This window comes from Rhynchophorus ferrugineus, unplaced genomic scaffold (genome assembly GCF_030347505.1).
Source record: "Rhynchophorus ferrugineus isolate W39M unplaced genomic scaffold, kcgeb_rfMv2 rfM2, whole genome shotgun sequence".
Lineage (NCBI taxonomy): Eukaryota > Metazoa > Arthropoda > Insecta > Coleoptera > Curculionidae > Rhynchophorus > Rhynchophorus ferrugineus.
In genome coordinates, this window is record NW_027472581.1 from 73,153,293 (window position 1) to 73,168,753 (window position 15,461).

Below are 15,461 nucleotides of genomic sequence, written 5' to 3' on the forward strand. Positions count from 1 at the left end.
CAGAGCCAAACTGAACTAAAACTCAGAGTTGATGCGGCAACATTGCAATGTTTCGACGTCACAAATATCCATGACGCATTACTAAAAAAACTTTGAATAGACTATAGGTTTTAAGCCACTAATAATGAGGCTCTAAATATATTAAATACTAAAATAAAAATATAACTAATATTTTACATACCCATCTTATCAACAAATTAACTTATGATAATACTATATAGTGCAATACGCGTCAGCATTATTCTTAATACGAAATTTAATCAAATAATCATTGAAAATGTGATGACACTTATCGAATTATCTTGTGATTGTTTCAGACACCGTGGAATTGAAAGGGTTGGTTGTATCATGATCTGGCCGGACAAGAAGATGGTCGGCTCTAAGTACGACCTTTGGTAAGTGATGTTTAAACTTTTGTTTTTGCCGAACGAAAAAAAAATTAATGACAATTAGGCAACTGCAAAAATTAATACCTCCACTTCAATGTATCACTTTAAGATATAATTATATAAGCCTAATTTAATACTTTCAATATCCAGATACAAAACAATTATTCGTAATATTCCTTTTCCCGCTTAATAGTTTTCGTTGCATAAAGCCAATAAAGGGTACATTTATTTTCATAGATATTTTCAAGATTATGTAATACTGGGACTATTTGACTGCTGCTTTGTTTATTTTCACTGATTTTGTAGTACCTATTACCGACTTGAATGGAGTTGAATATTCTCATCTTCTTAAAAAGGTCTAAAAAAACGACTAATTCTGCGAAGTCTATAATACCATAAAGTATTAATATATTGTTAGTAATACTCAAACTAAAACGAGACAAATCAAGTTGGAGATCAAACTTCATCCCATAAAACTACTATACTCGTCTGGCCTCGCTGATGTTTGTTGTCGTATCTCCTTTCATGACATACAGCCTCTGTTAATAAATTTACACTAATATACTAAACAATATAAAATATTTTTAAGAAAAAATTGAACCGATTTGAAAGAATAATTAAAGAACTCACTAAAATAAATTAAACAGGTTTGTTTTGCTCGTGATTTAATTTTGTATATATGTCATGTAAATGTATGTAAATTACATTATTATTTTTGTATTGCTTGGACTCGGCACCTACTTGAAACTGATTAGTTGATAGAGCTCAAATAATATTGTAAATAGATAAATAGGTTTAGGTAGGTATTAAGCTAAATTATGTGTATATTGTAGAATAAAAAATACGTGTAGTAGATAGGTTAAACAAAGTTTCTGTTTATTTTTATTTAGTTATTACAACGATTATTATTATGCACATATTTTAAACGTTTTTTTTTGTATTAAAAATTTAAGTTTCATTTTTATTTACTTTTCTTTGGTCAATTCAGGTTCTTGTTTAAAATATTTTATTTTTCTCTTTTTGGTGTTAGCTATTTACTCAATAAATTACGCAGTTATTTTATTAAGTATTACAATGGATAGCCCAAGTAAAAGTACAGCCCAAATGAGGAAAAATAGAAATAAAGAAACATTGATTGAAAATAAACAATGTTTCAGGGCCCGGGGTCCGCTACCTAGTCTAGGCGATTTGAAAAATGTTCCATTCAAACTAGAAAAAAAGCTGCTGCCCTGTTGGGAATTGAATCGTCGACCTCCGCGTGTGATCTCAACGTTCTAACCATTACACCATAGAAACAGTTGCCTACAATGTTTCTACGACGTCTCATAAATATGGTTATTACTTAAAAAGCAAACTGACTGACTTTTACACTGAATTATTTCCGATTTTTCGTAATATCAGTTCAGCATTATATACAAGCATTATATACCAAGATCTGATTATTTTATAATCTGAAAACATTGTACGTGACTTTGAAATTTGAGGGCTTTCCTCGATTTAGCTCCCTTCAACTATCTTTAACAATTTTATAAGAATTACAACACAATTAATGGCTATACCAGTATTATTAAAATATAGACGGAATTAAAGAGGCATGTTTTATAGAATATTACAGAAACCTATCAAGATCACATAATATGCCCGATTCCATGACTGATGCGTGCGTGATAAACATAAAATCAGTTACTATAAGAGATTTTCCATAACTATTAAATTACTAACATTCGTTAATGGCGATACTCCACATATTCGATATTTTTTTATATATGAAGAAATCTTAAAATATATTTTGCAGTGAAACTTGTAATCATTATAAGAACTAAGGAGAAAATAAGAAATCCTTGCGGAGACTAAATTCCTAATTCAGAAGTGTTGATAGTGAATGCACCTTATTAACGAAGTTTCGCAAGTGCCAAATGAAGAGCCAGAAAAACATATGATCATAGAAGTAGGAAAAATTTATACAACGATAATTGTTTAAGAAATACAAGATTATAATTAACAGAGAACATTTATTGGATCCCACATTCAACAAACGTAAGTTGCACTAATGTAATCCAAGTAAATTCCAACATTAACGTAATTAGCAATCATTATCATCATAAATAAAAACAGGTTTCAGCGCAATATAGAGGACAAAAACAAGCTTTTGTGTGTATATACATAATTATAACGCTTAATGATAATATAATTGGGCAGTTGCGTTGTAAGTGGCTTAAAATTCATGGCAAAAAAGCCAGTGTACTATAAATTAACGGCAATTCTAGTTTCATGTACAGTTTTTATACCTATTATTGTTATTCTAATAACATGTCCTATGCCACTTAAAGTATACATTGCAAATATTTGTGAATATATACGTTGCCAAAGCTCTTAATATTATAATTTCCCAAAATACCCTTATGATTTATCTAGAAAATATATAAAAGTGGGTGCCAATAACTGAAATAGTTGCGTGTTTAGTATTTTCCCACCAAACAGATTAGATCAATAAATGTATAACAATGACAAAAATAATATAGTATTTTTCTAAATAAAAAAAACAACTATAAACGCAATTAAGTATGAATAATAGTAATTCTAAGAGATCAGATCGTCGAGAATTTTAGGCTGTTGATGATAAAATATTTCGCATAAAATTCTAAAATTCATTAAACTAGTCTAACCAGATTCCAGGAGTTATGCCTTCAACTCCACCTTCAAATAACATGCAAGTAACACAGATATACAGGAGAGCATGTTTTAGAAGGATGATTTTAGAGTATTCGTTTTACTGCTTTCTTCCATTAGCAGGATGTTTTCTCACGATTTTTTATGTCCAACTGGTTCGAAATTATGAAGATCCAAAGTTTATTGAGTTAATAATTAATAAATAAAATTTATTAATAATTTCGGTTTACTTCTTTATCAGTTTCAAAATGATATACGGAAAAATTAATCTTAAAAAAAACATATTAAAATAAACAGTAAACATATTCCTTTAACATTTATTACGCTTCTTGAAGCGTCTTATTAGGGTCAAGAGTCCCATTATCTTGTACAAGTACGAAATGATTTGTCATATCCATTTGATATCCAAGTCGGTGTTGGCCAAAAGGAGTCGCACCTCCAGTGCAGTGACTTTAACGTAGTAGTGGATGCAGTTATGCGCGACGTTTTAAAATATATATATAGAGTTCAATATGAAGCTATCAACTCCTTGACCGATATGATATTCGCTGGGGATAGTACTATATTTGCTGATAGAGATCTTGAAGCAAATATTATTCATGATGGAGTCTGCACTGTGATCCATATGGGCTAATAATTAATGAAGAACAGATTACAGTATTGACACCTTATGGCTGATGGCAACTACTATTGTAAATCTCAGCGGCTGCTGTGGCAACGTGGAAGACTATGGATTGGTCATGATGGAATAAAGATAGAAAGTTTAATAATAAACAATTGTTGGGTGCTTACAAATTCGGATTTTCCCTTGTCATACTATAAATGTCTTATTTTAATACTAAACATATTTTATAAGATTTATTCAATAGGGTTTTCGACGTAACGGTGATTTAAATCTTATTTGAAATTACGTTCCAACAAGTGTTTATTCCCATATTCGAATTAGCGAATGCATGTCCATTATACTCACAACCTTTTAAAATGCAGCTTGAGATTCGGCCAAATTCATTTCAGCTATTTCGGTAATTCGATAAAGTAGCCTAAGCACAGAAACGTTCGTTTTGTTAAGATTTTGCGATTGATAAGTTACACTCACTCAATATCATCACCACTAGCAGATCGGTTGAGAAATACACACATGTCTCATCACCACTGATAAATTGAAGGTGTTCATGAATGATAATTCATTTCTAGTTTTCATATAGAAAATGCTGTATTTGATCGACAGATACAAATAGCTGGTTTTTAACTTTTGATTTCGTATTGCCCTCGGCTAAATATGGAAATTTGTAACTAAGCGCCAACAAGGAGTTTACAAGTTTTAAAATTCCGTTTCCTATCGTGGATGGAATATATAAAACTCCAGAATATTTAAGCTGGTATTTAAATCCAAGCAACTTTCCGATACGACAAAAATTTTATAATATGACTTCAGCAATAACGGAATATTTTAGTAGCAGTTTGTCTATAAAAAAAATTAGTTTAATCTACGCAAACACAAGCCCATCAATATACTAGATTAATATGATTTTCAGTTATAGATTTTATTAATTAAATTATACGTGTTTTGCTATCAGTTACGCCTTGGCATGAGTTAATAAACCTATATAAGTTACAAATTATACACTATATAAGTTCATGTAGTTTCGTAACTTAGCAAATCAATTTTATTTGAACCTTGTAAGTCCAAATATGCTTTATAACGATAAACTAATCTCTTGGATGTTAGGTCAAGTTGAACCTATCTTCCGTCGAACCAGTAAGGCCTTTTGGTTTTGATCTGCTGCTTGTTTAGCCTAACGTTTTCAAGTTAAACTAATACATTATATATGTCGAGATTTTTCACTGATATAATTGAGAATTGAGGCAACCGCCAAGTGTTATAATTAGGTCATTTCAAGGCAACGCAATATAAGCTATTATTGTATTTCCCAATACATTTGTGAATTTTGCTGACAGCCATATATACTTTTTCTACAGCCGTAGGCCGATATATGTCGTTTGACATAATGATTGTAGTGTCGGGAAATGTTCTAAGAAGTGCCTTTTTATTATTGAATCATTAGAAACATAGCAGATACAGGAACGGTCCCAAACTATTACCATGCGGAAGTCAAGTCGAAAAAATACGTTTATATATTGAGAATATACCATCAGGTCAAAATTCTAGATTTTCCTTCGAAAGAATACGAACTTTATCAACCGACCGCTGGAGCAATTCGCTCAGCTTGTGAATTAGTCCCAAATGATAATCAAAGGAGTGCCGGAAATGACAGTCTTCTTTTCCTTTTTTTTTTTCAAATGCCTTGGTCAATTGTGTAGTGATAATATCGAAATCCAAAAAGGAAATATATCACTTTCAGTCGCTTAAGACGTTTTAATAGTAGTTTCTTAAAATTTTTAAGCGCAGTTATTTGTACCAGCTTAAAACGTCCAAGAACATAGTTCAGATTCACACAGGCATTAAATATGTGTTACTATAAATGAAAACCAAACTCTAGTTGTGAAATTAACTTGATTTTTGGGAACATTTCTCGTTTCGAATAATATTGAAGTAAACCACACTTTATTTTAGTAATTTTAGAGATGACTGTATGCATAAGCAAAAACGTTATCTTAAGAGATCCATTTTTTATTCAATAAATGATTTTTTTCGCGAATTTTTACATCCAATTGAATACAAATATATCGTTGTACCGTTTTGGAGATAATCCGCGAACAAAATTACTTTGGCACTCCAAAAACTGACGCTAATAGTCAATAGTACATTCTTAGTAGACGTAGCAACTATTATGCGCACAACTTGTGTATTTTTACTATGACTTTATATATGTTTTGACTATGTTCCTAGACAAAGTAATTAATAGATAGTACCACAAGGAGTTATTGAAGAACTCAATACAAAATATAATTTTCTCATCATTTTCATTCATTTTAATATTTTTATTGCGAGATTATTTTATTCAAAAATCATACAGGAATAAATGAGAATATAACGAAATGTAGCGTACGCTTTCATAAAAAATAAAATTTCTGCATGCTAATTGGTTTTAAATAATTGCATTGTTTGCAATTCGATTCCCTTACATTCCCAATTTATTAATTACATTCCATTCATTCCAGACTTTTTATGGTTTTGCTAAACTACTCCAAATAGAAAAACAAATCATAATATTAAACTGGTTAGTAAAAAACGACCCTTAAAACATTTTATGGCGATCTAGATATATTAATAATTAAAATAATGATCTTAGTCCTTCGTATAATCATAGATTACTACAATATTTTTTAATTATCATTTCTAAATTTAATTTTGCAGCCCATCATTTAAAGACGCAAAGTTTTATCCATCCATCCGATGTCATTCCCTAACCTCTTTCTGAATAATAAATCAAATTCTTACCTCGAAAGGTAAATATTTAAGTTCACAGCATAACTGAAACGGAATATAGTGAAAATTCCATTTTTCCTTAAAACTGCGTCAGTATTTTTAAGGCTTTATGGCAAATTTTATGGAGCTTTAACGCCGCAAAGGAACAATATTCGAATATACACGCTTAAATGCCTATCAGATAAAACCTGACGTACTTATTCTAAGTGTTTTAACATATAAGATCTAGATATGAATATAGGAATGATGATGTGAAGCAGCATAATTTAGACATTTTTTATTCAAATAGATGAACTTGCTTTGCAGCAATAGACAGTTTCAAAATAAGAGATCACGAGGGGTCGGGCTAAGTCCATTAATTTTTTACAATAATCGTTGATATAATTGTGTCAATATAAAGATTAAAAACCCCACCGAACAAAAGTAATGATACTAATTTAAAAAGTAACATTGGCTTCCATTCCCAATAATACGGGTAAGTGGAGTAAGAGGTTTAAGGAATTAAATTTTGAAATTAACCATGTGCCCTTTCACCACAGAAACTGCATGTGTATCATTAAAATTTTCAAAATCACTATAAATAATACACATGCCATAATGTTCATCAGCATAGTCTTAAAATGTAGAAATTGGCTGATTTGATCAACTGGTGGTACTTTTTTTCTCGAGATGTCTCTATTTTTCCCAACACAACTTTCTTTGGCCTTACTTGTGAATATTGGTTATATATTTGGTGGTTGTGAAAACATAACTTTCAGAACAACCAAAAGCCAGAGGAAATAGATGGAACATTTTTTCTGGTACATTAATTATTATGGGAATTTTCACTAGTAAACGTTTCATGCGATTGAGCTTCGTATAAACAACTTTATAATGTAGTTAGTTTAACAGAACTCATATGCTTCCTTAATATCTGGAAATATTGCAACCATTCAAAAAAAAACTTTTATTAGTCCATTGATTTTTTTGAATATACTTTTCCTAAAAGAATAGAATGACGCTGTGTTATATATGTGAATATGAGTGGCACAATATCAACATCAATCATTGTACAAACAATGGTGATTAAGTCTCCTTTCCCCCAAAAAAAATTCAACTCGATTCTAATGTGTTCTTATTTTCAAGTATTTTAGATAATGAGAGCAATACAACTCATATTACCACAGGTATTTTTTTTAGTTTTCATATAATTCTCAAAAAACACTTCGTTATTTACGTATATTAAATATTTCTATACAACTTCTTAATTTTAAAATTACAATGGTCTGTTTATGCACCAAAAGTCAACTACATAGAAATGCATGCATGCAATGAATACTTATTCCTCACGCATTCTTCCATACTGCATTAAAATCAAATTGGATATAAACAGATTGGATAAACGTAAACTAGAATAGTTGTCAGTATCCCCCGTATTCCCTTACCTATCAATAGGGAATCTATTTCATACATAGTCCAAATGTATAAACATAAATACGCCAACTGTTTCTGAATTGTTAGTGTAACACGTTCTTAATCAAACTGCGATAAATCGCAACTTAATGTATAAAAGATCAATGATTTCACAGCTGATATGACACACTGTGTATTGGTATTAAAAACTAAGTGCTGTAAGCTTAAATACCGATCTAATAAAAAATTACTTCGCATATTTTTATAATGCACTCCATTTCCAATGCCATGTTCAGAAATCCAGCAAGGAGTAGCCATTTTTTCTATGTGCGTGGATTTGGGAAATCCCAAATCACCTCCGTTTATTTACCCAACCTTCAAGATTCTCGATTGAATTCGAAACTAAAATATTTCTCGTCTACTGTATCTCAAAATGTTGGCAACAAAAATGATAGACGATATAATTATATCTCTAAACTCACCCCATATTTCTCAATTAGTAAAAAATATCAGAACAGATTTATACATCACCTTTATTATTTAACACATTATCTGAAAAATCCCGGGTGTAACAAAGAAAACACTTTTTTTATGCTCAAAATTTGCTTAATTCATCAAAGTAATCTCCATCAAGAGCAACACAATCATTCCACCAATACTACTTTTGTAGAAGGATACATCTTTTGTCTCAATATAGGCCTCATATTCAGCGATAACCTCTTCATTCGAGCGAAATTTCTTAACGGTGCGGATTTTTTTTTGGTCTGCGAACAGCCAGCAGTCAATGGGAAACAAATCGGGCGAATAAAGTGTATATGGAAGCAATTCGAAGTTAGATTCATGTAGTTTTGCCACTGTTTTGATTGGTTTGTGACAAGGCGCGTGGTTTTCATGAAACTTTGTTGCAATTTTTGCGTTGCTTTTTGCAATTTCGGCCTTTAAACGCTCCAACAAGCTTTCTCTTGAAGATTGGTACTAACTGAAAAGGCGGTGAATGCAATAAAACTAGCGCCAGCTAGGTGTGTTTGACCCGGGACTTTTCAGCGCATGTTATTGTCAAAAAAGAAAGGCGAAATTTAATAGAATAGATTCAGTTTTAAATTAAAAAAATAATTCTCTTTGAGTGTCGAGTCGAACCGATGGGATTAAAACATTATAAAAAAAAACTTTCCGCTTCAAAAGGTAATAAAATGTTTGTTACTACAATTTTTTTTTGCTTGCAATTACAATTTGTTATAAAACATTGCGGTGGACATCCTGTTATCCGGAAAGCGGAAAAAAAACCTAATCAAATTACGTTTAGAACCGGGTCGTAAACAAACGTATTGGATTAGAATTTTATGTTAACGCGTATCTCCTGAGACAAATACATGAGTTGGTAAACTCTAGAAAATGCTGACCTAACGCTTTTGAATTATTTGTGTGTTATACATACTAATCGTTAAATGGTGGAATTAATCCGTAGCGTTTCATAGGAGATGATAATACACGACTCAACATAGGCGGACCATTAGCACCATCAGCATCATCACAAAGCAAAATATATACGAGTCCCGAAGCTCATGTTCAGTATTTCATTGAATCCGATGGGTTTAAGGTACTAAAAACAATGGTGGCTTTACCAGACAAATGAAACTCTAATGGACAAACCACTGTACTATATGCCTTACACCAGGCCCTAATATATGTTTCTACCCAACTGTGCAGAACTTCGATCCTCCATTGTCATTCTTTCAACTCGTTGAATTTATTCCTTGAACGTAGTATATTACACTACTACAATCCCTTTTGCTGGTTATTGCTGACCCTAGCCTAGATCTCCTTGCACTTTGAGACACGTGGGAACGAACAAGCAGAAGCGGCGACGAGAGTGACCGTAAGGCGCGCGGCTAATGTTATGTATATAACATTAGCTCGTATATCCTGTCGATTAGCCAAACCCTTTGAATTATAAGTAATTCAATACAATCTTTTTGAAATATAATATTTGAAATATCTATAAGGTAAGATGAAAAAATTTCCTTTTCAATGAGCAAATGCATTCATCTCAGCTTCATTTAGAACATAGATAATATATTTCTTATAACGAGAAACTAGTATAGTTGAAAGCCAAATCAAACTATATAATGCTAACTATCAAGAAACTGTAGGAGGTCAATACAAAATCATTTTCACGTTACATTTAACTATAAGATGTATTTGGATTTATACAAATATATCTATATTTCGTTTTGATCCAATATAGCCTTATTTCGACATAGGTGTCAATTTCAACTGAAAAAACACCCCAGATCTTTTTATAAAAATACCAAAGCAGTAAAGCCAAAGAGAGTAGATTAATCAATCCACAGTGTATGTTGTGTCGTCGCTTGGGATTTAGAAAAAAATCCGGGATATCAACCCTAATTTCGAGAATTTATCTATGGGTCGACGAAGAAGTAAAAGGGAAACTAACTTCTCATGAAAATAAAAATAAATTACATTGCTTTTTAATGTTTTGTTCCATTCAATTAATTATTAAACTAAATAACCACTAGCATATTTGGATATTTAAGCGGTCATTTCGAATGAGAAATCAGATTTAAACATACATACATACATATATACATAAGTCATTGATCCTCCTAAACCCAACCTAGTAGCCCTAACCTTTAAAAGACACGTCTAAACATTTTATGACAATCTGAAGTTTGATTTAAAAGTGACAATTCGTTTCTGTTGAGACACATCCCTACATTTTACATTAGAAACGATATTAAAATAAAAGGCGAGTGTTTTAAAATATTATTAAACAAATACTATAATCGCGTAAAATTATATTTTATATATTTTGTAGAGAGTATATACAGGTGTGAAAGAGAAACCATACATATGCTAAAATTTCATCGCAACATATATTAACAAAATTCGAAAGTAACGCCTGTGCTCTTTGTTTACACGTTATTTAAAATTTCGGAATGAAGTTTTGACTTGATATCTACTTATCAGAGAACAGCTAAGAAATATAGTTCTTGCTTAAGTATTGGTAGTAATTGATACGGTTCTGGAGACAGTAGTGCATCACTATACTAGAGGTACTAAATTGTAGTGAAGATTTCTTTCTGTAAATTTCAGTGATATTAACTTTTGATTCATTCTTCTGAAATATTGAAAGTAATAAATATGTTAACTTCAGTAGAGCTTGCGAATTCAATAACAGTACCTTAAGCTAAATATAACCCAGAGAGTTCAGTATCAATTTCTAAATATTGACGTGCCATATGACATGACTATAAAAAGTTCGATTGTGTTTTTATGTTCGATATAAAAAGAAATAGAACCACACTTATTAAAGAGCTTTATCTGCTTGGATTTATTTTCTACATTTTTTATTGCTTATAATAAAAAATATAAAATATATATTTATATTCAATAACCATACACTCAGAAAACGTTGAGAATCGAATTTCAGTTTTAATAATCTGAAATGGTAATTCTCTTAAAGTAGCAACATCACAAATATATGAAAATTCTAAAGGTCTATGGATCATATGCAGAAATCAACTGGAAAAAGGCCTCGGAGTGTAAAGAATACAAAAGGTCTTGGTAGCTGAAAAATCAATGTTAAGCTTCATCAGATAGTATATCACCACTAAAAAATGTTTTGTAGACGAGCTTTATATATAGTAAACGTATGTAACATAAACATGTATGATGCGGCGATCCGTTCACGTGAACTACCCGCAGTCGAGTAGATAGTAGGGCCCAAAGCTAAACGACATATCCAACGTAATCGTTGGTGATTCCTAGTAGGAAAATAATACTCGTAGCATATTAAATCTACTTTCTATCTATAAGTTAACTGCCGATTAAAACTTTTGTATTAAATCGTATGTAAATACTAGCCCTTTAGGAAAATTCGTAAATACGAACACAGCTCGAACATCGAAGCAGCAAAAATTCAATTAGCGTTAACGAAATTATTATTAAATTATATTTATTTAATTGAAAATCATTGTTCATTAAGAAAACTTGTTAATAATAGTGTTTATACTAAAATAATGTTTATACATGTCACTACTGTATTTTTTATTATATGCACCTCACTACACAACAGTACACAAAATCAGATGGTTTGATTCTTTTGAGTCTATGTCCTGTTCTGGTCGTATCCAAAAGCTGCAATACTTCAATATTCCCATGAGAATGGAGTCTTTCCTCATGCCCCCTTGCAATTCTCTTGACTTCTTTACTGACTGTGGGTATCTGAAGGTCTCGATATAAGTAATCAGTCCTATAGTATTTGGGTGCGCCCACAATACCTCTCAGGACTGTGTTCTGAAAAATTTGTATTTTATTTATGTTACTCTTTGTATGTTTCAGTAGTTGCTTATAATAATAGCAATTTATTATGTACTGATAATTATAATCAGGCAATATATTTTCTTATATTTCAATTCCAGTTCTTTTCTTTTCTTATTTATATGTTCCTTCGAGCGAAGTTTTGCATCAAGATTCATTACGAGATATTTAGCGTTGTTGCTATATGGAATGACAGTATTATTTAATGTTATTGGCGCTTGTACGGTCTGTTTATAGGTAAACTGCACATGTACAGATTTACTTTCATTAATTCTTATTTTAGAAGCTTATGTCCATAGTAATATTCTCCATTTGTGGTATATTACAAGTGTAGAGTAGATAAAGCCAGTACACGTCTTTGTGGTACACCTGCTTTAGCTTCTCTTCTTTTACGGTAGAGTAAGCTTCTTCTTGCTTGACTCTAAGCATTCTAGTTGTAATGTAGGATTTTAATAGTTCGGTGTGTTGTTTTGGTAGCATGTTCTGTAGTTTATGAACACATTGGCTTGTTCTACATCAAGGAATATAGCTGAGCATACTTCTATATATATATATATATATATATATATATATATATATATATATATATATATATATATATATATATATATATATATATATAGAATAACATATATATAGAATAACATTTGTTATTCTATGGACCTCGTCAATTGTTGAATGCTTGTTAATAAACCCAAACTGGTGTGTTGGTATTAGGTTTTTTCTCTCTATGATCGGTTTTATTCTATTCAACAGGAGTGTTTTAAAAACCTTAGATATTACTGGCAGCCGTGACATAGGTCCATAGGCTTTTATTTTGTTTGGTGACTTCCCAGGTTTTGGGATCATTATAATTTCTGCCATCTTCCAAATGTCTGGAACATGTTTTAATCTAAATGCTGTATTGACCCGGTTGGTGAGTTTTATAATTCCCTCGTTATAAATTATAATATGTCCAATAGTCTCCATCACACATATATAAAGGTAGCTTTACCATATATCGCTTATATATTTAATATACAAGTAATATTCCTAAAAAAAAGAATCGAATATAATAATAAAAAGTAAGTCTTTCAATCTTATTTTATCCATCTAAAATATTACATTTCTATTAAAAATGCTGCTTGTAAATACTTTAAAAATAAATAAATCCCTTCGGATAAAAGAAAAGGTCATCTCATAATCATTATTTCCAACTGGTTTATCTTTACTTCTGAAAGCAAAGTAATCCTTCTTTGGCCAAACCAATTATTTTTCAGGAGATTATCTAAGAAAATCGTTTCTGTAACTATAGCTACGTCAAAACTTTGAATGTCAGAAGAATGTCATTCTGCACTAATATAATCGATTTTACGAAAATATTAAATACATGTTTTTATCAACCTCGAATTATAAGATAACAAAATATCATTTGTCTCCTTCTATCTCTAAACAAAACATAATTTACCTATATAGTCGAAAAGCAATAAGAAGAACGTTGTAAGTAGTCACTAATGTTGCCAGTGCTTTGAAACTTGTACAAAATTTAAATGTATGTTTAAGTGAACCTAATATTTTGTTGGGATTTCACGTTTCACAAGATGCCTTAATAAACATATTATATTTACTAAGCTATTTGGCGAATTCATCGAATACGAATTTCTAAATATATAAATTGAAATAACAAATCTTCCTTGACTTTATAATATGACTTTGAAAATTGTAATCTTGTAAGAGCAATATCTGGAAACTCCGCAAGACTTCTTCATATACATAGAATGTATTGTTTTCCAAGTCTTGTCTTCTATGGATACTTGCAGATACTGCAGTGCAGCTGCACCACGCTAAAAATAATTTTCAGTAAAAACCTACTAGTATTGATATTTACTTCTCTAACATATTTTTCTGGCAAGGGGGAATCTACACTACTACCTCGTTTCTGTTCGAAGTAACTGATTAAAGACGCAATATATTAGTCTCTGAGTCTATCTAAACTATTCGGCATATTCAAACTAATAATAAGCAACGGTGTTATCTTTTTTTGAAATTTTTCAAAACAATCAAAGGGCCAAAATAATGTTAGCCTTTTAATAACAAGTAATTATTATCACTAATGTATCGAAGAATTTTGCAGACATTTGACCTCCGAACGACTTTTGTAGGCGAAAGTATTTGTGAATAAATTGCGAAAGGAAATACATTATTAAACATCTTGATGACGTGAGTGAGTTCAGTGTTATTGTGAATGAATATTGGTAAACATCAATGTAACTAACTGTTAACACTCAAAATTGCAATATCGACATTAATTAGTTTTCTTTTGCAAGAAAAAATCTCTCTAGAAAAAACATGCAGCCTAAGCCCATCAAACTATTTTGGAAATTTATAATGATGTTTCTCCACCAATTGTCAGTTTTCACGGTTCAGTGTCAGTGGAATGTTTTAGAAGACATAGATGATATGCATCTGTTCATTCAACTAGAAGATGACTAGTTAAGATTTTTATGAAAAATATTGATATGGCTGCACTCAATGCCTATGTCATATATACGCAAATAAAAATTTCATGGCAATTTGAAAATATTTCAAACAATAAACAAACTGTTCAAATTATTAAAGCTTTATTCTATAACTTTGCCAAAAATCATACACAATTTACATAAGTTACCGAACTGTTACAGTAGTGTATATTAGTTACCCCACACGGCTTGAAACGAAATGTTTGTAACACGGTTCCGGAAAAGTTAAAAGTAGTAAGACCAATGACAAAGAACGGTACGGAAGAGCAAGAGTTCGAAAACAATGAATTGCAGGACTGTTTAGACGAACACTCAACTCAAACTCTTAAAGAATATTCAGACATTTAATCAGTTGATGATTCGATTCTTTTCAGAGCTTTACATGGTATTTAAACTGCCAGTCCAACAGAAGGGGGAAATGGTTTTAATATCGCAGTTATTTTACGGTGTAATATGAGTATAATTATTAAAAAGTGACTCTACTGTCATAGTTCTAAGCACAAAGTCATGGGTTAGGCCAAGAGAGTTACATCACTTCACCTCGACCTCGAAGAGAAATATTCCTGGCCATAAAGTTTTGTTGTGCACAGGGTGCTGTCAGAAAGGTGTAATATACTACGATTTGCTGAAAACGAATGAAACAGTTATTGCATGACTACCATGGTAAATTGAAAAAAATTAAAGACTTATTGTAACAAGAAAACAACGATAAGGAGTAACGGAAAGCCATCCTCTGGCATCACAATGAAATATTTACACATTGCATACGGTTGCTAATGA

At 31.1% G+C, this 15,461-nt stretch overlaps 1 protein-coding gene across 1 annotated transcript in view; it reads left to right on the forward strand.

The window, feature by feature from the left end:
- Nucleotides 1-15,461, forward strand: part of LOC143190373 (tachykinin-like peptides receptor 86C) — a 209,139-nt gene that overhangs the window by 72,606 nt on the left and 121,072 nt on the right. The window contains exon 5 of the mRNA XM_076394618.1: nt 318-395. Coding sequence (XP_076250733.1) covers nt 318-395 — 78 coding nt within the window. The remainder of the gene's footprint in view (nt 1-317; nt 396-15,461) is intronic.